Source organism: Lynx rufus, unplaced genomic scaffold, assembly GCF_022079265.1.
Source record: "Lynx rufus isolate CCGP_SWC_20201006 ecotype Redwood Valley unplaced genomic scaffold, mLynRuf1.p SCAF_15, whole genome shotgun sequence".
Lineage (NCBI taxonomy): Eukaryota > Metazoa > Chordata > Mammalia > Carnivora > Felidae > Lynx > Lynx rufus.
The window spans coordinates 24,634,885-24,656,014 of NW_025814829.1; the positions used below are offsets into that span (position 1 = coordinate 24,634,885).

At 42.5% G+C, this 21,130-nt stretch overlaps 1 protein-coding gene across 1 annotated transcript in view; it reads left to right on the plus strand.

Annotated features, from left to right (window-relative positions):
• The window catches only part of LOC124509832 (uncharacterized), a 78,997-nt gene that overhangs the window by 18,437 nt on the left and 39,430 nt on the right, over positions 1 to 21,130 (plus strand). The window contains exon 4 of the mRNA XM_047076449.1: positions 465 to 526. Within this exon, the coding sequence (XP_046932405.1) occupies positions 465 to 526 (62 nt within the window). The remainder of the gene's footprint in view (positions 1 to 464; positions 527 to 21,130) is intronic.

Below are 21,130 nucleotides of genomic sequence, written 5' to 3' on the forward strand. Positions count from 1 at the left end.
GCTGACGAAAAGAACAATTTTAATAGAACCTACAAGATTAGGTTCTAGTCTTGGACCTTAGGGCCAACTTTTCCACGGAGCATAATTCAAAGGTGGCTTCAGTAAGCCAAATCCCCAGAGTAACTGAAGTTCAGGAGGAGTCTGAGAAAAACCTACTAAGTGTCATTACTATTCCAGGCACGGGAAATCCCAGTCCTGTGCTCCAAGGACTCAGTCTGGTGTTACCTGTATTGACCACTGGGGGACGGAACAGTCAGCCCCTCCGTGCACTGGTTCTTGTAAACCTTCTAGGAGATCACTCTGGGGAGAATATTAGCTATTAATTAGTTCCCTTAAATAGTGGCTTTGAACTTTTGGAATTCAAATTAATTGATGGTCTAAAAGAATGCCATGTAATTTTTACGGCATTGAGTCTTTTTTCCTAGGATTAATCTAACTTTGTTCTTTCCCCCTTGCTTTCCCAGGCTTGCATCGTTTTAGCAGCCGACTGCACTTATCTTTTGAGCTTTGAACCATGCCCCAGTGGGTAAGTAATTTCATTTAGGTAAACAGTTTCCAGAAATAGATTCAAACCGCGAGCAAACAGCTTGTTTGTGATAACAGGCGCTGCCTGCAGTCCGATGTCTGAGGCTAATGATCTCACGTCTGCTCGTGCTGGTAGCTGGCTTCCCCTCTTTGTCAACTGTCCCCCAGATGTGTTGCCTTCTCTCAAGGTACAAATCAGGCCGTGGAAATAGGTTTTGCTAGGCCCGACTGGGCACTGGGAGGAGTTCCACACAACTGCAGAGTGGTTGGTCCCAACATGAAGTACCTTACTTGCCTGGCATATGAGCTCTTCCGGTTGCTAAAAGACCAGTTAACACAGTTGCCAACCCTGTGCCGGATCGCGTCCTTTGCAATGGCACTCATTATAGTTAATGAGCTGTTAGCATTTCCATTATGGGATTTTTTTTTTTAGGGTTTATAACCTGGGAATAACAATAATTTGCCTCAGCCTGAAACTCCAGTAACAGGCTATAGCCCAACCATTGCGTTTGCTCTTACTAAAGTTGCTGGGGTGGGACAAGGTAGTTCTGCCCCATGTTTGTAGCATATAGAGAGGAACACGCTTAGGAACTGTAAGTGTTTTCCTTTTCCTTTCCTTTTTTTTTTTAAAAAAAATCAAATTAGGGGCGCCTGGCCGGCTCAGTCAGGAGAGCATGCGACTCTCGATGTCAGGGTTGTGAGTTCCAGCCCTATGTAGGGCATAGAGATGACTTAAATAAACTTTAAAAAAAATGAAATTGGGTAGTAGCTCAATTTGGTATCAATAAAATGTTAGGGCGCCGGGGTGGCTCAGTTGGTTAAGCATCTGAAATCAGCTCAGCTCAGGTCCTCATCTCACAGTTGGTGAGTTCAAGCCCTGCACTGGGCTCTCTGCTGTCAGTGCAGAGCCCACTTCAGAGTCTCTGTCCCCCTCTCTGCCCCTCCCCAGCACTCTCTCTGTCTCAAATAAAAATAAAACATTAAAAAAAAAAAAGTAAAATGTTGCCAGAGAGGATAAGATCACCAAGAACCACAGATGGGGTGGGGACAGCTGCAATGGTGAGAAGTCTGGGAATATTGGGATTGGCCGTTCTGAGAAGTCAGATGTAGAGGAGACAACTAGGAAGGCCTAGAACTCATATTAACTCTGCCGTCCGTTAGCCTAGCTACTGGGGGGCAAAGAGAACTCTAGACCTTCTTAACCACAGAACTCACAAAGGCCAGCTAGCTGGGCAGCTCCACAAGTTTCCAGTGGGGTCCATGAAGGACTGGAGTTCACCCAAATACATAAGAGGTCTGGACTCTGAGAAAGGCTATCAGCATCCTACAGGCCCCAGGCAATGTTCTGTTGTCTTCCTGATTCGAAGGACTCAGCCTGAGAGGTCTCCAAACATAGGCCAGTGCTTTCTGCTTTAAACTTTTTTTTTAATTTTAATTTTTTTTTTTATTTGAGAAAGAGAGCATGAGCAGGGGAGAGGGGCAGAGGAAGAGAGAGAGAGAATATTAAGCAGTCTCCATACTTAGAGTGGAGCCCAAGGAGAGGCTCGATCCCACACTTTCTGCTTTAAAAGAATGTTACAGGGGGACTCCTAGGTGGCTCAGTCGGTTAAGCATTCAGCTCAGATCATGATTGCAGGGTTTGTAAGATCGAGCCCTGCACTGGGCTCTGCACTGACAGTGTAGAGCCTGCTTGGGATTCTCTCTCTCTCTCTCTCTCTCTCTCTCTGTCTCTCTGCCCCTTCCCTGCTCATGCAAGTGCACCCCCCATCCCCCCCCCCACACACACTCTTTCTATGTCTTAAATAAATAGATAGATAGATAGATAGATAGATTACAGGGGCTCCTGGCCGGCTTAGTTGGTACAGCATGTGACTCTTGATCTTGGATTGTGAATTCAACCCCACATTGGGCGTAGAGTTTGCTTCAAAGAAAACAAATAAATAAATAAAGGGGTATCTAAAAATAAATAAATAAATAAATAAATAAATAAAGGTTGCAAAGCATCAGGAGAACCTTTTTGCCTAGGGCTATGAAGAATCCTTAAACTGAGTGGAAGAAGTGGTTTAAGACGGCAGGGAGGGAGGGAACCAGACTGGGTAAGAGGATGGCAGCATCAGGGATGTGAGGAACTCTATGGAGTTCTTCTCTGAGGTTCTATAGCAGGTGAGTGGCCCGGTGTCCCATGGCGCACAGAACAATACGGGGGTGCCAACAGCGCTCGTGGGGTGAGGGATCTCGGTGCCAGCCCGGGTAGGAGGGCCTGACAACGAAGTGGTGACTTCATGTGTATGCTGTGTAGACATTAAGTTACCTGCTGTGCGAGCTTCCGAGACTGTGTTCAGAAACGGAAAGGTGGCGGTGTGAAGACCTGGCAAATCCAGTGACGCCTCACACCTTCTGCTGGCTCTGGGGTAAGAGCTGCTGGAGCCAAAAAGAACTTGGGAATGTCTGAGGACCCAAATTCCAGACACAAGTGTGGAAGGACTGGTAGGTTAGATTGTTCTTTTGCCTATTCACCTGTCTTTCTGAGGAAGAGCCGGTCTGCCTCCAGGAAGACTGGCTCCTGGACCCCTGGGCTTACGATGGCATAGAAGTTGTGCTTAGCCAGCGAGTCTCAACCTGAGCAAGGGTTTACATTTTAAATCTGAATGCTGACCCATTTAGTACGGAAGAAGCATTCTAATATAGAAAGAAGAGGTACACAGTCACTTTTCAGGAGAAAAGGCTGCTATTCAGAGCCATTGTAGAGGAAATGCTTATGTTCTCAGATGTCTATTGTTATCTATGGTCTTGGTCAGTTCAGGGGGCTGTAACAAAATACCACAGACGTGTTAACAGCAAACATTTATTTCTCACAGCTCTGGAGGCTGACCAGTCCCAGATCAAGGTATTGGCAGATTCAGTGTCTGGGGAGACTCTTCTTGGTTTGCAGATGGCTGCCTTCTTATGGGCTCCTCACATGGGGAAGAGAAGGGGGATTCCGGCCTCTTCAAATAATGCCATTAATTCCATCATGGGTGCCCCATCCTCATGACTTCAGCTTCCCCAAGGCCTCACTCCAAATACCATTACACTGGGGATTAAGGGCTTCGACATATGGCTTTCGGGAGAACACAAACATTCAGTCCATAACATGTATGTGTTAATTAAATTTTTAAATAGGTTCGACTTCCCAGTTAAAAAATACATGATTTCCTATAGGAAATTTAGGAAAATACAGGTAACAATAAGAAGGAAGCAAAAAGAGCTCATTCTCTCCCCTTTCCTCTCCTTTAGCTGTAACTACTGTTAATCACTTGTTATATTCTTTTCCATATTAAGTGTCTTTTTAAATGACATTTAAAAAAAATTTTTTTTTACATTTATTTATTTTTGACAAACAGAGACAAAGTGTGAGCGGGGGAGGGGCAGAGAGAGAAGGAGACACAGAATCTGAAGCAGGCTCCAGGCTCTGAGCAAGTGGTCAGCACAGAGCCTGATGTGGGGCTCGAACCCACAAACTGTGAGATCGTGACCTGAGCCGAAGTCAGACGCTCAACCGAGTGAGCCACCCAGGCGCCCCTTAAATACCATTTTTTTATGGCAGTTACTTTAGATAATTAGAAAAGTACAAAGAAAATTATCCTCACTCATAAAGCCAGTGCCACTTTTAACATTGTTTTTCATTTTTTGTTGTGGAAAACTTCAAACGTATACAACCTGTTAGCATTTTGGTGTATTTCATCTCTGTCTTGTCTCTCATATGTGGGTATGTGTGTGTGTGTGTGCGTGTGTGTGTGTGCATATATCTACGCATATACAGACACATATAGACACATATACATATCGGCAAATCTGGGATCATATTACATATTGAAGAGTTTTGTTTATTGCTTTTGCTGCTTGATATGACCTTAAGACATATTCCTATCTCAAAATATTCTTTGAAACATTTGAAGAAGGAAGCAGAACAGCTTCCTAGGTTGCCATCAGCTATTATGTCTCTGGCACATAAGAGACACTCAATACACATTGTTGAGCGAACGAATTATTTGTTCAAGAGAAGTAGACCTAATAGGAGGGGTGAGGAATTATAAACCTTATATCTCATGGGACTTGAACTTTTAGGCAATGGGTTTATAATTTTAAACCTAAAAAGGGGAACAGAGGAAAAAATCCCACTTTTTGGTTGGAATGTAAGTTTCTGGTGGTCAGATGCGTTCTCTTTCTAGTGTGAGAACTTTCCTCGGGGTCTGTCACTCCTATTTGTTTGTCCAAAAGGCTGCCTTTGGTCCACTGCTAAAGCAGATCATTTTGGACTCTTGGAATCCTTGGAGAATCCATTCCAGGAATGCAGGAAGGATTGCTTAGTTATCTTGGGAAGGGTGTTCTGGAGGGAGGAGTATAAAATGTTGGCATAAGGAAATTTTCTTTTGAGCAGATGTGGCCCAATAAGTGTGTTGATGGGTGGAGTGGAGCTGTCACTTTGTTGTTTCATTTTCTCATCAACATGTATTGAGCACTTACTGTGTTCTAGGGCCAAGGGCTATCAGATGGAAAAACCAAATTTCTTCCTCAAGGGTAAAAAATAAAATAAAGGTGATAGAAGTAAAAACCAGTAATTGCAAAACACTACAAGTATGTAAATGTGCATCAGGGCAGAGAGGAGAGAATGGTAAATGCTGCCTGCATCAGGCAAGCAGAGGCGACCTTGAGCTGTTGCAGGGGTTGTGCGGAGGAAGTGTATGTATCGTAGTAGCTGAGGAAATACCAAGGAAACAGCCTAGAGCTCGGTTGGTGTTGGAGATCATGAATCAATCAGAGGGGGTCAGTATCAGTCTATATCCTGAGGATTCATTTTATTTCCAGGCAACCATGTCAGAAATCTGGGCATCATGCTGGATTCCCACTCCTTATCTGTGTCTGCATCCAATGAGGTATCGTATCGAGTCCTGTTACTCCGGCCTTTGGAGTCCTGTTGAAGGAGATTCAGCCTCTTCCCTCCACTGCCTTTGTCCTAGTCCAGACCCTTTCTCCTTTAGAACTGGAATACTGCAGTAGACTCTAAATTGTCTGTCCTGCCTCCTCTTATCCCTTTCATTAGTTACCTATTGCTGTGTAACAAATTGCCCCCCAATTTAGCAACTTAAGACAGTAGACATTTATGATCTCACATATTTGCAGAGGGTCAGGCATCTGTCAGTGACTTTGCTAAGTGGAATGCTTTTAGCTGAGCGAGTCTAGCTCAAGGTCTCTGGAGACTGTAGTCAAGCGGTTGGTGGGAACAGTTACCTGAAGGCTTACCGGGCTCAAAGAATCCATTTCCAAGCTTACATGGTAGACAGCAAGAGGCTTTAGTTCCTCACCTTGTGGCCTTTCCACAGAACGATTTGTAAAACAGCAGCTGACTTTCCCTACAATGAGTAATAAAGTTGGAAGCTGTAGTCTGTTATAACCTAATCTCAGAGATGAAGGACCATCACTTCTGCCATATTCTATTGGTCACACAGACTATCCTGGTAGAATATGGGGATGGGGTAGGAGCTCATTGGAAACCATCTTGAGGTCTTTATAAATCAATTATTATATTTTATTGTGGTAAAATATACATAGCATGAAATTTACCACTTTGACCATTTTTAAATGTACAGAGGCATTAAGTGCATTTACATTGTTGTGCACCTGTCACCATCATCCATCTCCAGAACTTTCTTCATCTACCTAAACTGAAACTCTATACCCATTAAATAAGAATTCCCTATTCCCTCTCCCCCCAGCCCCTGACAACAGCCCCTTCTACTTTCTGTCTCTGTGAACTGGACTACTCTAGATAATCCATATAGGTGGGATCACATAGTATTTGTCCTTTTGTGGCTGGCTTCTTTCACTTAGCATGTCTTCAAGGTTAATCCATGTAGCATGTGTCAGAATACCATTCCTTTTTAGGGTTGAATAATATTCCACTGTATGTATATGCCCCATTTTGTTTATCCACCCATCTGTTGATGGATACTTGGGTTGTTTCTTGGGCTATTGTGAATAATGCTGCTATGAATATAGGTGAACAAATATCTGTTCAAGACCCTGCTTTCACTTCTTTTGGGTGTATACCCAGAAGTAGAATTGCTGGATCCTGTGGTAATTCTCTCTCATTTTTTTGAGGAAACACCAGACTCTTTTCCACAGTGGCTGTACCATTTTATGTTCCCACCGGCAGTGCACAAGGATTCTGTTTTTCAACATCCTTGCTAAAACTTACAGTTTTCTGTTTTTGTTTTTGTTTTAATAACAGCCATCCTAATGGGTGTGAGGTGGTCTGTTATTTTAGTTGTGATTTACATTTCCCAAATGACCAGTGATTTTTCATGGGCTTATTGGTCATTTGTACGTCAGCTTTGGGGAAATGACTATTCAAGGCCTTTGCCCAATTTTAAATCAGATTGTTTTTTTTGTCATTGTTGAATTGTAGGCAGTCCTTGTGTATTCTGGATGTCAATCCATTATCAGAGATATGATTTCCAAATATTTTCTTCTGTGTGCAAATATTTTCTTCTATTTCTCCTATTTTCTTTTCACTGTTGATAGTGTCCTTTGACGCACAAAAGTTTTAAATTTTGATGTAGCCTAATTTATCTGTTTTTTTTCCCTTTGCTGTCTTTTTTGTCCAAGGAATCATTGCCAAATCCAATGTCAGGAAACTTTCCCCCTATTGGAGGTTTTTAAATTTATCTTTTTCGTCATTTGCCCTTGCCCTCAGGATCAAGTTTCGACTCATCATGGCACCTAGGGCTCTTCGTGCCTGACTCTTGATGAAAATGTACCCTCTCATTTATTCATTCAGAAACTCAGCACGTATTCATTGAATATGGCCGTGTTTTAGACACTGGAAACAAAAGAGATGAAAATCTTTGTTCTTGTAGGTCTTACAATCTAGCAAGAGAACAAAGAAAGCAAAATATGTAAATTAATTATACTTTTATGTAAAGCTATGTAATAGAATAGATATTAACATTCTTGGCCATCAGTAGGTGGTAACTGCCGTGTGGGAGAAAACAAGATCAAAGTGAGAATGATCAGTGGGCTGGTTTGCAATTTTGAAAAGGTAGTTAGGGTAGGCCTCTGAGTGGGAGACATTTAAAGAAAAACTTGAAGTGGTGAGGGCGTGAGTCACACGGGTGTTTGAGGAAGAGCCTCCGCAAAGGCCCTGAGGTGGAAATGTGCCCAGTGCATAGTCTGGCGGAGAGGCTGGTGCAGCTGGAGTGGAATGAGTGGGTGATGGATGGAGAAGTGGGATGTGGAATCAGAGCAGTCGTGGGGAGGGGAGTATCACACCCCGTGGGACCTCAAAGGCCACTTGAAGACAGAGTGAGGTGTGGGGCACAGCAGTGTCACGATCTGACCTGACATTTATAAAGGCTCACTCTGGGCCCGTGTTAGGAATTCTGTGTAGGGGAGCACGGGTGGGAGCAGAGCAATCTGCGAGGTGATTAGTGCAAGAAGCGAGGACAGAGACCGCAGTGGTTGGGTCAGAAGGCTAACCAAGGAGGTGTGAGAAGGGGAAGGCGGCCTTGGTGCTAAAACCATAACGCTAAAGTCCTATTTCTTCTTAAAGTTGTGGTACTAGCTGGTGGCTTAGTGTGGCACACATGTTGTCGAATGTCACAGCCTTAGGAAGAAAATCCATTTCTTTCTCTCTCTCTTTTTTAATGTTTATTTATTTTTGAAAGAGAGAGAGAGAGAGAGAGAGAGACGGTGTGAACAGGCAAGGGGTAGAGAGAGAGGGAGACAGAATCTGAAGCAGGCCCCAGGCTCCGAGCTATCAGCACAGAGCCCGAAGTGGGGCTGGAACTCATGAACTGTGAGATCACGACCTGAGCCGAAGTCGGACGCTTAACCTACCGAGCCACCCAGGCACCCCAAGAAAATCCATTTCTCTGTCACTAATTGATTAATAAGGTATCTCTTACACCCCAGGGTTAAATGACTTGTTAACTAAAATCTCTGCAGCCACAGGTCCCCTCTAGGAAAAGTGTTAGTTACCTGAGGATGTTAAACTGCGCTGTTTTGACCCCTCTTGTCCCTCCAAAACAAGAGGGAAATACAAGTGCAGTTACTTGTGTATGCGGCTGTGGTACCAGCTCTTGGAAGATGGGTTGGGGGAGGCTGGGAGTGTTGATCGTAACTCATTGGCTTTGTAATTAAACTCTCTTGTTATTAAAGCAGAACTTCTTAAAGTCTCCTGCCTGTGTGGGACTGAGAATTATTTATCACAGGAATTCAGTCTGCTTTGCTATAAAAATGTTGCATGGATGGAACTAGAGTATATTATGCTAAGTGAAATAAGTCAGTCAGAGAAAGACAGATATCCTATGATTTCACTCATATGTGGAATTTAAGAAACTTAACAGATGAACATAGGGGAAGGGAAGGAAAAATAAAATACAAACAGGGAGGCAAACCATAAGAGATTCTTAAATACAGAGAACAAACTGAGGGTTGCAGGAGGAGAGGTAGGTCAGGGGGTGGACTAAATGGGTAATGGGCATTAAGGAATGCACTTTTCGGGATGAGCACTGGGTGTTGTATGTGAGAGATGAATTGCTGATCCTACTCCTGAAGCCAAGACTACTCTGTATGTTAACTAACTTGAATTAATGGGGCGCCTGGGTGGCGCAGTCGGTTAAGCGTCCGACTTCAGCCAGGTCACGATCTTGCGGTCCGTGAGTTCGAGCCCCGCGTCAGGCTCTGGGCTGATGGCTCAGAGCCTGGAGCCTGTTTCTGATTCTGTGTCTCCCTCTCTCTCTGCCCCTCCCCCGTTCATGCTCTGTCTCTCTCTGTCCCAAAAATAAATAAACGTTGAAAAAAAAAAATTAGTAAAGCTGAGAGTCTCAGACCAAAAAAAAAAAAAAATACGAAAATGTTGCTATATTATTGTGTTCATGAGATCTAGAAACTGATTTTGAAATATCTATAGGCATGGATATGCAGACATCATATCACCTTTCTTCCTAATATCAAATTTATTGAGATTTTTCTGCACTTGTGTGTGCGACTAACATCTTGACCTTTCTTTATTTAATCTTACTTTTTTGAGGCACCAAGTAGGTGTCTCAGACTCATGAGAGTGTTTAGTATGGGGGACAGAAAGAGTGTACAAGCATAGCGTATCTCTTTGTTATGTTCTGTGCACATCTTTCTAGGTCCCTAGCACCCTGATGAAGGCAGCAGCCATCAGTTAAATAAAACAATCATTTCTCTTGAGGGCAGCAGCCCTCATTATGGGTGCACCTGCCATGTTACTCAAAACTGAGGGATTTCGCTGATGGAGCTGTAGATGAGTTATGCAGTGACTTTTCCTTCTATGTGGGGTTGATGATCAAGTAACACATGGGAAATTGAGACAAACACACATTAAAATATATTAACAATGATCTGTTTTAAATAAAAATGCATTAGGGGCCCCTGGCTGGCTTAGTTGGAAGAGCACATGACTCTTGATCTTGGGGTCATGGGCTCAAGCCCCACGTTGAGTGGAGGGATTGCTTATATAAATAAATAAATAAACTTAGAAAAATAAATAGAAACATGTGCATGTGTCATTGTTACTTATACCTTTCTCACAAATTTTCTATCATCACCTTCATTGGAGCTTCTAATATGGTTGGATTCAAGTCTGCTCTCTTTGTTCTGTAATTGTCCCAACTGTTCTTTGTTCCTTTCTTCTCCTTTCTTGCTTTCTTTTGGCTAAGTTGAGTACTGTTTAGTATGCCATTTTATCTCCTCTGTTGACTTTTAGCTATACCTAATTGTGTGTGTGTGTGTGTGTGTGTGTGTTTGTTTTAGTGGTCGCTTTAGAAATGATAATATGCAACTTTAACTTATCATGGTCTACCTTTGAATAATATTATGCTACTTTTTACCATCACTTCAGTTAATTTTTCATATGATCATGAGGGAAAAAAATCAATGCAATACCTATTATATTTATGTGAAGATTAGCTGTATTCAGATTTGCATTTGAAAATCAATGTGGGTGCAAAGCTCTCCTCTGCCTAATCACAGAATTGATTATGCAGTTCACAGATGTGTGTCGTTGTTGGTCGCTGGCTTACCTGGCCATTTCATTTCTTCAGAGACAAATAGCTCTTTGTTTTTCTCTTTTGAAATGACCAATGTAAATTAGGAAAACAAAAGGAAACATTTAGCAGAAACCTTTCTTTAAAGAGAAGATGAAGCAGGGCTTCTGGAATCCAGGTCATGGGGTAATGACCTTCTTTTTACATTGAAATTATCATTACTTTTTTTGCTCTCAGACTCTGGAACCATTTTATTGGGGTTGAGCTGACTAACTCATAGTTTCAGAATGTGAGTGGACTTGAGAGACTCAGTTTAGGAGACAAAACTCCGTGGCGTTTATCTTCATATCTTTCACAGATGAAACCCTTCCTGCCTCCCTGCATGACATGTGTGCCCCATTCCATTTGGCACTTCTGTGTCACAGAAGTTAGTGTCTTATGGACCCAGGGAATGAGTCAGCTCCTGGCACAGCGACATATGTATGGTAACTGCTTAGTATGTATTAATAATCAAAGATGGACCTTAATGAGTCCACAATTTCAGCTAGATTGATTGAGATACTCTCTGTGCAGACTAGCCATCTCTGGAAATTAGTTTTCTTGACTACCAAAGGAACATTTTTTTTTAATGTCTTATTTATTTTTGAGAGAGGGAGAGAGAAAGAGAGAGAGTGCATGCATGGGAGCGGGGGAGGGGCAGAGAGAGGGAGACAGAGGATCTGAAGTGGGCTCTCAGCGTAGAGCCCACTTCAGGTCTTGAACTCACGAACTGTGAGATCGTGGCCTGAGCCGAAACCAAGAGTTGGATGCTTAACCAGCTGAGGCACCCAAGTGTCCCCCCAAAGGAACAATTTGAAAAAACATTGGACGCCTTTACAAATAGTATGGTAAAATATTGCCCTTGCTTATAAAATGATTGAACTTCCAATGTTGAATCCTGTAGAATTCCATCTGTTATTATTTTACAATGAACAGGAGCTCATGTTACATGTCAGCATGTGCATTTAATTTTCAAAATTGCGTGTCATACCTTATAGTAGGTTATGCATGAGTGGTTATTTTAGCCTGATTAGCAATATTAATAAATAGAAAGAGGTGCGATTGTGATGGCTAAGGAAAAGAAGGTGTGCTTTATCACTCAGAATTACTTTTCAAAGTACTTTTACTTGTTTAATATACGCATTCAGATAACCCTCATCTGAAAATTCCTTTGCTTTTAACTGGCTACCTGAATAGCTGCTTTCCAGGTTCTTATCAGGAAATATAATCTCAGACTCACTGCCATTAATACCTTTCGAAAGCTCTGCAGAGAGAAACAATATTTATGGAGGACTGTCTGAAGTATTTGCTGTCCATCCATTTTTTAGATAAGTCATCACCAACCTGTTGTCTTACAGACCCCTGGGGGAACATGGAGTTATTGCAAGGTTGCCTGCAAATCCTCTATTGAAGGTATTATGATTGCTGTCATTGTTATCTATAAGGACACAACAGTGACATTGAATAGTTTGTTTGAAGGAATAGAGCCTCTTCCAACCTCCAGGTCTTTACTTAGAAGAAAATCATGTGATAAATGAAGTCAGTAATGGGATACGGAGCTAGAGTTTCTAGGCTTTGAACTTAACTACTTGTGTTTCACACGCCACTTTAGCTTCCTGGGATCCAGGACATTAGCATCACAAAGGACCTAACCCAATCCTTGGTTTAGGTCAGTTATGCACTTCTGCGTGGCTAGTCCTAGGCAGCAGGTGACACAGGGAGGGGGTGGCATGTCCACAGCTGCTGGTGCATTTCCTGGGATGCTCTAAGCTGTTCTTTGTGGCTGACAACCTTACAGGCGGCAGAGGCATCCTCTTTCAACACCGGTTTTTTCACTTTGAGTAAAGAAAATGAGTTTTCAAAACATCTCCCTTTGAAACGGGACAGTAAGAGGAGCGGCATCCCAGGATGGCCAGTGACTGGGGGCGGCCAGGTGAGCCCTTGCTACCTGGGCTGTCACCCACAGAGCTGACCTGCAGTGGTTTCCACGGCCCCTTGCTTGTGGTCCCATATTGCATAGTGGATGCCCCGGTGCGTGTGCGCTAAGGGAGGGAAGCGTCAGGAGCACTGAATTCGAAAAAAGGAAGATAACAGGAAGCACAAAAATGATAGCAATGCTACTGAGTTACCTCTAAATGCTCTTCATTGAACCCGTAGATTGCGTTAATCTGATCTGAATTCATTAGAATTCACATCAAGATGCCTCTAGCTTTCTTTTTTTTTTCTTTTTTTTTTTTTAACGTTTATTTATTTTTGAGACAGAGAGAGACAGAGAGGGGCAGAGAGAGAGGGAGACACAGAATCGGAAGCAGGCTCCAGGCTCTGAGCCATCAGCCCAGAGCCCGACGCGGGGCTCGAACTCGCGGACCGTGAGATCGTGACCCGAGCTGAAGTCGGACGCTTAACCGACTGAGCCACCCAGGCGCCCCAAGATGCCTCTAGCTTTCAAAAGCCAGTGGCAAAAGAGGGAAGACGATGATATCCAGTTCAGCTCTTCATTTATGAGGAATGACGACTACCCCGTGTGGGCAATACTTGCAAATAGTAACGTGAAAACCACTGTTTTCATCTGGTCATTCAGAAATAAAACAGATGATAAAAAATAACTATTTTTAGTGCAAAATATAAGAATTCCAAACACCCCGCCTTGGAGGCAGTTTTTAACCTATATTAGGTGTGGTCACATTTTTTAGCTATATTTAATGTACATTTTGTCCCCAAACTAAACATAAATTGATAGTTTAAAACTTGTCATCCAATCATGTTTTTTGTTATAAGTTCCTTAAAGTAAGTTAAACATGTTACTCATTAATGGGAAAATGTCAAATTTTATAGTTTTGTAATGCATATCTTTACATATAATGTTTAAATACGCTTTAATAATTCCTAACTAAAATAAAATATTTTTTTCTTACTTAAAAACTCTCCTTAATGGTATTTCTCACTAAAATGACACAATTAAAAAATTCCAGAGGGGATGTGTAAAACAGGGAAAGGGATTTGACAGTTAAGAGGTTTGGGAAATACTAATGGACATTAAATTTTAAGAAAACAAGAACAAAAGGAAAAGCAGGTAATAGAACAGTATGTATTATTTTATTTTCATTTGTTTTTTTTTTAATGTTTTTTTATTTTTGAGAGAGAGGCAGAGACAGAGACAGAGAGGGAGACAGAGGGAGACAGAGAATCCCAAGCAGGCTCCCTGTTGTCAGCTCAGAGCCCGATGTGGGGCTCAAACCCACGAACCGTGAGATCATGACCTGAACCAAAATCAAGAGTCACTTAATCGACTGAGCCACCCAGGCACCCCAATATGTATTATTTTATAAAAGGCAAACAAACAAAAGAAATCATCCTTAATATGCAATCTTTCCGTACACATACATTTAAATATACAAAGTATTAAAAAAAGGTGTGAAAGAATACACACCAGACTGTTAATAGTGCCAATTTTTGAGGAAGAAAACAGCTTCAGGCCAGGTGCGGAGAGATAAAGGAGATATGTGTTTATGTGCTGTGTATTACTTTTGTAATAATGATAATAGTAATAGTAATAATGGAAAACAAAAAGCTAAGGGGTTGCGGTGGCCAACAGAATGTGTCTGTTAGATCTCCTATTGCAGAGAGTGTTAACGGATCCGTGATCCCAGCTGCTACCCCCTGAATCCATCACTGTGAATTCTGTCTGGGCTGCACTTCCCACAGGCTGCTTCCAGCCAATGATTATGTTGGGGGCATTGGGGGTTGGGAAGGAGATACTGAGGCAGGGCTGTTCCTCTGACAGACAAAACTCTTAAAACTGCAGTTTATGATCTGCCTTCCTTCCCTCCATCCTTCCCACCCTTCCAACATACTCCCCTCCCTCCCTCCTTTCTGTCTCCCTCCCCAACCCCCACCCCAGTGCTCAGCATCTCTGTTTGACAGCAAACTTTTCCAAGTCTTTTCCTTTTCCGACTCCCTCCCCATCTTCCCTTACTGGTATCCCGGCTCCCAAACCTCTTGCACCTCTAACCCCATCTTTAGGTTTACCTTTTAGAGGACCCAGGCTAACATAAAGCTTCAAAAGAGAAAGTTAATTGTAGACAATGCCTAGCACTGTGCTGTCGGAGCACTAAACATTGCTGGGGTTCTGGTGGCAGCCACCGTGAGGGATGGGCATAAGCTCTCTCACGGCAGTGTGGAGATTTATGGTATTTCTAATTATATCTAATATTTAGTCCCTTGGGGATGATTTATTTATCAATCAAGATTCTTAATATAAATAGAAAATATTAAATGTATAAATGCAATTTAAAAAATTTTCTTTAAAAAAATTTTTTTTAACTTTTATTTTTTGAGAGAGAGAGTGAGCATGAGCGAGGGGAGGGGAGGGAGAGGGGAACTGAGAATCTGAAGCAGGCTCTGCGCTGACAGCAAAGAGCCCGACTTGGGGCTCGAACCCGCGAACCATGAGATCATGACCTGAGTCAAAGTCGGACGCTTAACTGACTGAGCCACCCAGGTGCCCCCCAATTTTTTGCAATGTTTATTTATTCTTGAGAGAGAGTGTGTGCATGCATGAGCAGGGGAGGGGCAGAGAGAGACAGAGAGAGAGAGAGAGGGAGACCGGGAATCCAAAGCAGGCTCTGTGCTGACAGGAGAGGGCCTGACGTGGGGGTCCAACTTACCAACTACGAGATCATGACTTGAGCTGAATCGGATGCTTAACCGACTGAACCGCCCAGGCACACCCAATTTAAAATTTTCAAAGAAGTTTAACACCCAAAGTTTGTGAAGGGAAAGAAATATTAATCATCACCCTTAAAAGTAATTGTAAATATTTGTAATTTTATAAGTAAAATACTAAGATATGAGGCGGTTCTTAAAACTTCAAGAAAAAAGAGCCTTTTGAATTTGAAAACTTAATCCACATTCTGTACCGATTAGGAAACAAAAAGTCAACTCAGTGGAATGGTATTTAGTTGAATTCACATTTACGAAAGATTAAACCAGGGTGTTCACCTGGATGGTGTGCAGTAATGTGTTGGTAAGTATTTAATAACATGTTCTCTTGGTGGGGGCCAGGGGGCAAGGTATGCAAACATATATTTACATCGATTTATTATAAATTTTACTGGTACAAAGGATGTGTAGCTCACAACTTACCACTAATAATATCAGTCCTCTTTTTTTGTAAATTCCAGGCAACCAGTTGATTTTCACAGAGTGCTAATCAATTAATTTTTGCAAAATTCCTGTATCGGTAGCCGGCCTATGGTTTAACAATTGGAATTATATCCCAATCCATTTACTCTTTTCCCAAAAACCTTGTCATTAAATCTGTGTGAGCTACCATAAAACTGTTTCTCACCATTGTGCAGATTATACTCATTAAGCTGAAACGTCTCTGTTTTTGCACTACTTTTGAGTTGAATCTGCATTGTTAACATTTTCCTCACTTTCTTAAGTCTGGACGTTCAACACAGCAATCAATAAAGCCCTGAATAGTTTCCATAGTGTGACTGCTCCCACAATTTCAAGCTGCTACCTTGATGTCACTGAACGCAAGGCAGGAAGACAGGAGCAGAAGCCCGCCATTACATGAGGCTGCCAAGGGGTAGATACCATAGGCCCGGAATAACCTTCAGACCAGAGACAACAGAAGATAACAGCAAAGTGTAGTAAGATAATGAAGGGCTGATGCATTTTAAATTATTATTACCTTTGCTTTATATATAATCGATTGAACGGTAAGTCTCTGTAATTTTATTTGAGTAAATAGCCAGATCTAACAGCCGGCTTACGAAATGCTTGAAAATCTATCAGCTGGTCTTCATGAGCTGGAGCAAGCCTGCTCCAACACACCGCTGAAGGTAGGGGACAGTAGGGCTTAAGTTTCAAACAAATACCAGGAGCCAAATGCTCGCTTTGGTGAATGAGGAGTGTCCCAGAGGTCTGTTGATGAGAGAAGGGGGAGGCAGGGAGGGAGGTGTAGCCAAATGACAGGACTGAAGGAAGCAGGGTTTATCCGGTTGTCACTTCCTCCTTTTCAATATTGCTCACGTTGGCTCCTTTTGATCCTCATTGCCACCAGCCTGACCTAGATCTCAGTACACAAGTCTGGATTCCTGCCCTGCTTCCCAGTTAGTCTTCCTGCCTGCACATTCTCCCCCGACTGTCTACCCTACAGTTAGCTTCCAGAATCGTCTTCCCAAACACATCTTTGCATGTTTTGCTCCCCATTCAGCAACCCCCCCCAAGTATAAATTCTAAACTAAGAATGTTTCAAAATTTTTCAAAATCCCACCCTCGCCTTTCCACTTTACCCCTACACTTCTGCTATTCATTCCCCCAGTAGGAAGAACTGGCCTCTGACCTATCTATCTGACCTTGTTGAATATGCCAGTCACATTTAGGTTTCTGAGGCTTTGTGGACACCACTGTTGTGTTCAAAATGTCTCATTCCACACAACTGTATTTGCAACCTGTTCTTTTTTTTTAATTTTTAAAATTTTTTTTATTTATTTTTGAGACAGAGAAAGACAGAGCATGAGCAGGGGAGGGGCAGAGAGAGAGGGAGACACAGAATCTGAAGCGGGCTCCAGGCTCTGAGCTGTCAGCACAGAGCCGGGTGCGGGGCTCCAACTCACGGACTGTGAGATCATGACCTGAGCTGAAGTCAGACGATAACCGACTGAGCCACCCAGGCACCCCCCTCTTTTTTTTTTTAATGAAGCACCTCAAATCCTAAATACTTCAAAAACTGTTGTGTCATGAACCTTCCTCCTCTGAACACTTACAGCACTTAAAGTTTGTACCACTTGTTACGTATATGTTGTTTTGCAGTCTTATGTATTTCTCACACTCCCATTTAGGTAAATCCATGCCATGGTGTCCTAACTAGACCACAGACTTCTTGGGGGCAGAATTGATAGATACTTGGCAGATACTTCTTGTTGATGTCAAGAAATTGATGTATTCCAGGATAGAGTATTCCCCGATGGGATTCTTTGGTTTGACCCAAGTCGTTTCTGATACTTTTTTTTTTTTTAACTCTTTATTGCTTAATCCTTTGCTTGTTGGAAATACAGTTGGAAATGTGAAGCTTATTTGCACATGGCTTTTTTTTAACTAGTCTACTTGAGCATCAGAGGGATTTAAACAATGGATATTTATTTTCTCACAGTTCTGGAGGCTGGAGGCCCAACAGGGACCTGGTGAGGTCTCTCTTCCTAGCTTGTGATAGCTGTCCTCTCACTGTGTCCTCTGTGTGAGCAGAGGGAGAGAGATCTCTGGTGTCACCTCCTCTTCTTTTAAGGACACCAGACTTACCAGATTAAAGCCCCACACTTATGACCTCAGCCTTAATTACCTCTTTTTTTTTTTTAAATGTTTATTGATTTTGTGAGAGAGACAGAGAGAGAGTTGGGGAGGGGCAGAGAGAGAGAGGCAAACAGAGAATACCAAGCAGGCTCTGCACTGTTAGCACAGAGCCCGACACTGGGCTCCAACACACGAACCCATGAGATCATGACTTGAGCTGAAGTCAAGAGTCAGATGCTCAACTGACTGAGCCACCCAGGCGCCCCAACCTTAATAACCTCCTTAAAGCCTCATCTCCAGATAGAGTCACGTTGGGGGTAAGGGCTTCAACGTATGAATTTTAGGGTGACACAATTCATTCCATCACACCTTTTAAATTGAGTTTGTATTTTTCAAAATGGCGTTTTATTTCTCTTTGATTGTACAGTGATACTCCCTTTACACCCTACCCCCATGATTAAGTGAACTTATTATTCAAATCAAGAGCTGAAAAGTCCTGAATGTTGAAGCTGATGCACCATGACAGTAGGAGCACAGAGGCGATGGCACAGTGGTGTAGAGCACAGACTCTAAGCCAGACTGTTATGGTTTCAACCTGACTCTGCCGTTCAGTAGCTGTATAATTTGGGTCACGTTCCTCAACCTCTCTTTGCCTCAGTTTCCTTATGTGCAACATGAGAATGATAGTAATGGTTCTACTTTATAGGAGAGTGATGATTGTGGTAGCGGAGGTTAAATGAGTTAATGTGTGAAAAACACCTGGCATATTAACTATTATGTTTATCTTGGAAATCTCATTTTAAATGCCTGTAGCAGTATATTGTGTCTCCATAGCACCCCCGTGAGGCAGGTAATGGTATGGGAACATTGTTTAATGCTTATGTCAAGTAGAGAAGACCATATTGTCCCCCAAAAAGAGTTAGCCATAACTCAATAGAAGCACTGGCAAAAAGGATTCTGGCAAAAGTCACACATGTATCACTTACCACTTATGTTCAATTCCCCTGAATTCAACAAATATTTACTGAGAACTTATGCAAAATTATGGTCAGTGCTGAGATAAAGGTGTATATAGATACCACTTTGAGCACAAAAGAGGGCTCCAAGGCTTAGCTTGAAGGGGATGGTGACAACTGGGAGGACTTCTTGGAAGTGATGATGTCTGAGCCAAATTTCAAAGAATGAGTAAAGGCTGAAGGCAAAGTGCCAGTTACCAATGATATACTGAGTGATTTTATTTTTAAAAAAGATTCAACAGTATTTCTTCGGCAGTGAAAATTCTCTGGTATTAGAGTCAGCAGTTATTGAGAAGTGGAAGACTATTCCAGCAAAAACAGTGGAAATCGTGACTTCTTAGGATATCTCAGGGAATGGGTCAGGTGGGTGGGCCCTGCCTTCGTGTGTGAATGGGAACTCGAGGCACACAGAACAACAACCACAAAAGTGTGAGGACTGTTATGACAGTGGAAGTCTAGGGTACTCTGGGAGCACACAGCAGGGGGAAGTCATGGAGGCCTTCCTTGAGGAAGCAGCATTTAAACCTAAGTGATGCTTAGGGATTATTCAGAGAAGAGAAGGGGAAGAATTTCTCAGGAAGAGGAACAACATGTGCAAAGGCCTAGTGATGAGACTGTGACATTTTCTTTAAAAAAACAAGTCTCTAGTGGCTGAGAGTGGCTGAGATGAGGCTGCATAGGTAGGCAGCTGAGAAGGTTGTAGGAAACCATCTCAACGGAGATTAGATTTTAACCCGAGGGCAACTGGAAGCCTTTGAAAAGTTTTTAGTGGGGTGGGGACATGCTCAGATTTACATATTCAAATAATCACCACTGTGGCTGTGGGCAGAATTGATAGGATAGTTTCTGTGCAGTCGGGTGAAACTTAAAAAGAAAAAATAACCCAATGCACTAACCTTTGTTATTTGACTTGAGACACCACAAAACCATAATAAGGAAAATTTCAAAACATGATGATGAAAAAAACTACCCATAGTTCTCTTGCTTTGACTATACTTGACTTCTTCTCTGTCCCTTCTTTTTTGCACTCTTTTTCCCCTTGCTTATTCATTTCTCACACAGTCCCAGTGTGGTGTGAGACTTCCTTGGCATTCGTTAATCATGGCTAAATAAATCCCAGCTGTTACTCAACCTCCAGGTTGAGGAGTTGCCAGAATGCTAAGGAGTTGCCAGAATGAGAAGCATCTCAACTGTAAATCAATTTTCAGTGGTGGCTCTTACTTGTGACTTTGAATTGGGGGGTCATGTTTGATACCATGGTTGGCTTTCTCTGTTCACAGTAGCTTCCTCATTGCAAGTCTCCTCAAGCTGGGCGGCACTGGCTTCTCACTTTACCTTAGACCCAACTGCTCTAAAGCACGACCATCTGTCATGGTTTAAATTATCGTGCAGTTAGCATCTATTCCCCTTCTCTCCTACCGCACGCAGGGCATGCTTCTTGATCTCATTGATACTGGAGTTGGCCATGTGATTTGCTTCGGCCAAAAGGTTGATAGATGTGTCATGAAATGGAGCCTTCCATGCGTCTGCACGCTGGACTTGCGTTCAGAGCTCCACTCTGGGAAGTACATATGCCAGGTGACCATGGATCTGGGGAGGATCAGAGACATGTGGAACAGGTATGTGACCAACCAACAGCCCAGTGCAGGTGATCTGTGCCTACAGAAGAGTCACTTGGCTGTGGCCCACCTAGACCCCTCAAACTCAGTTGTCATAGGGCACTGGGGTTGTTCTATAGCATTATGGTGACAAGAGCTGACTACATTAACTGTGTCTGATGGTCTTCTCCCAGGGCTCCTTGGAGAGAATTTTGTATATGCCACAGACTCTGCGTAAGAAGACTAAATTTCAAGTTAGTCTGGCCACTTTTCACAATGTAGTACTATGCATTTATATATCACATATCATTAAACCTTCATTAGGGCCGGACAGCATGGAAGTAAGAGTAAGAACACAGCTCCTGAGCTTTTAAACTTTAAAGCCTGATGGACTTAGGTAACCATATAAATAAATGGCATAATTACAAGTGGAGGTAAAATCCCTTGAACACAGTTCTGTGGGCGCATAAACAAAACCTGAGCTAAAGTGAGGAGTCTGAAGGTCTGCTATGAAATCATGGAACTGAGATCTAAAGAATAAGTGATAATAATAATACTTCTGGAAATACCAATAATAAATATTTCAATAGACCTC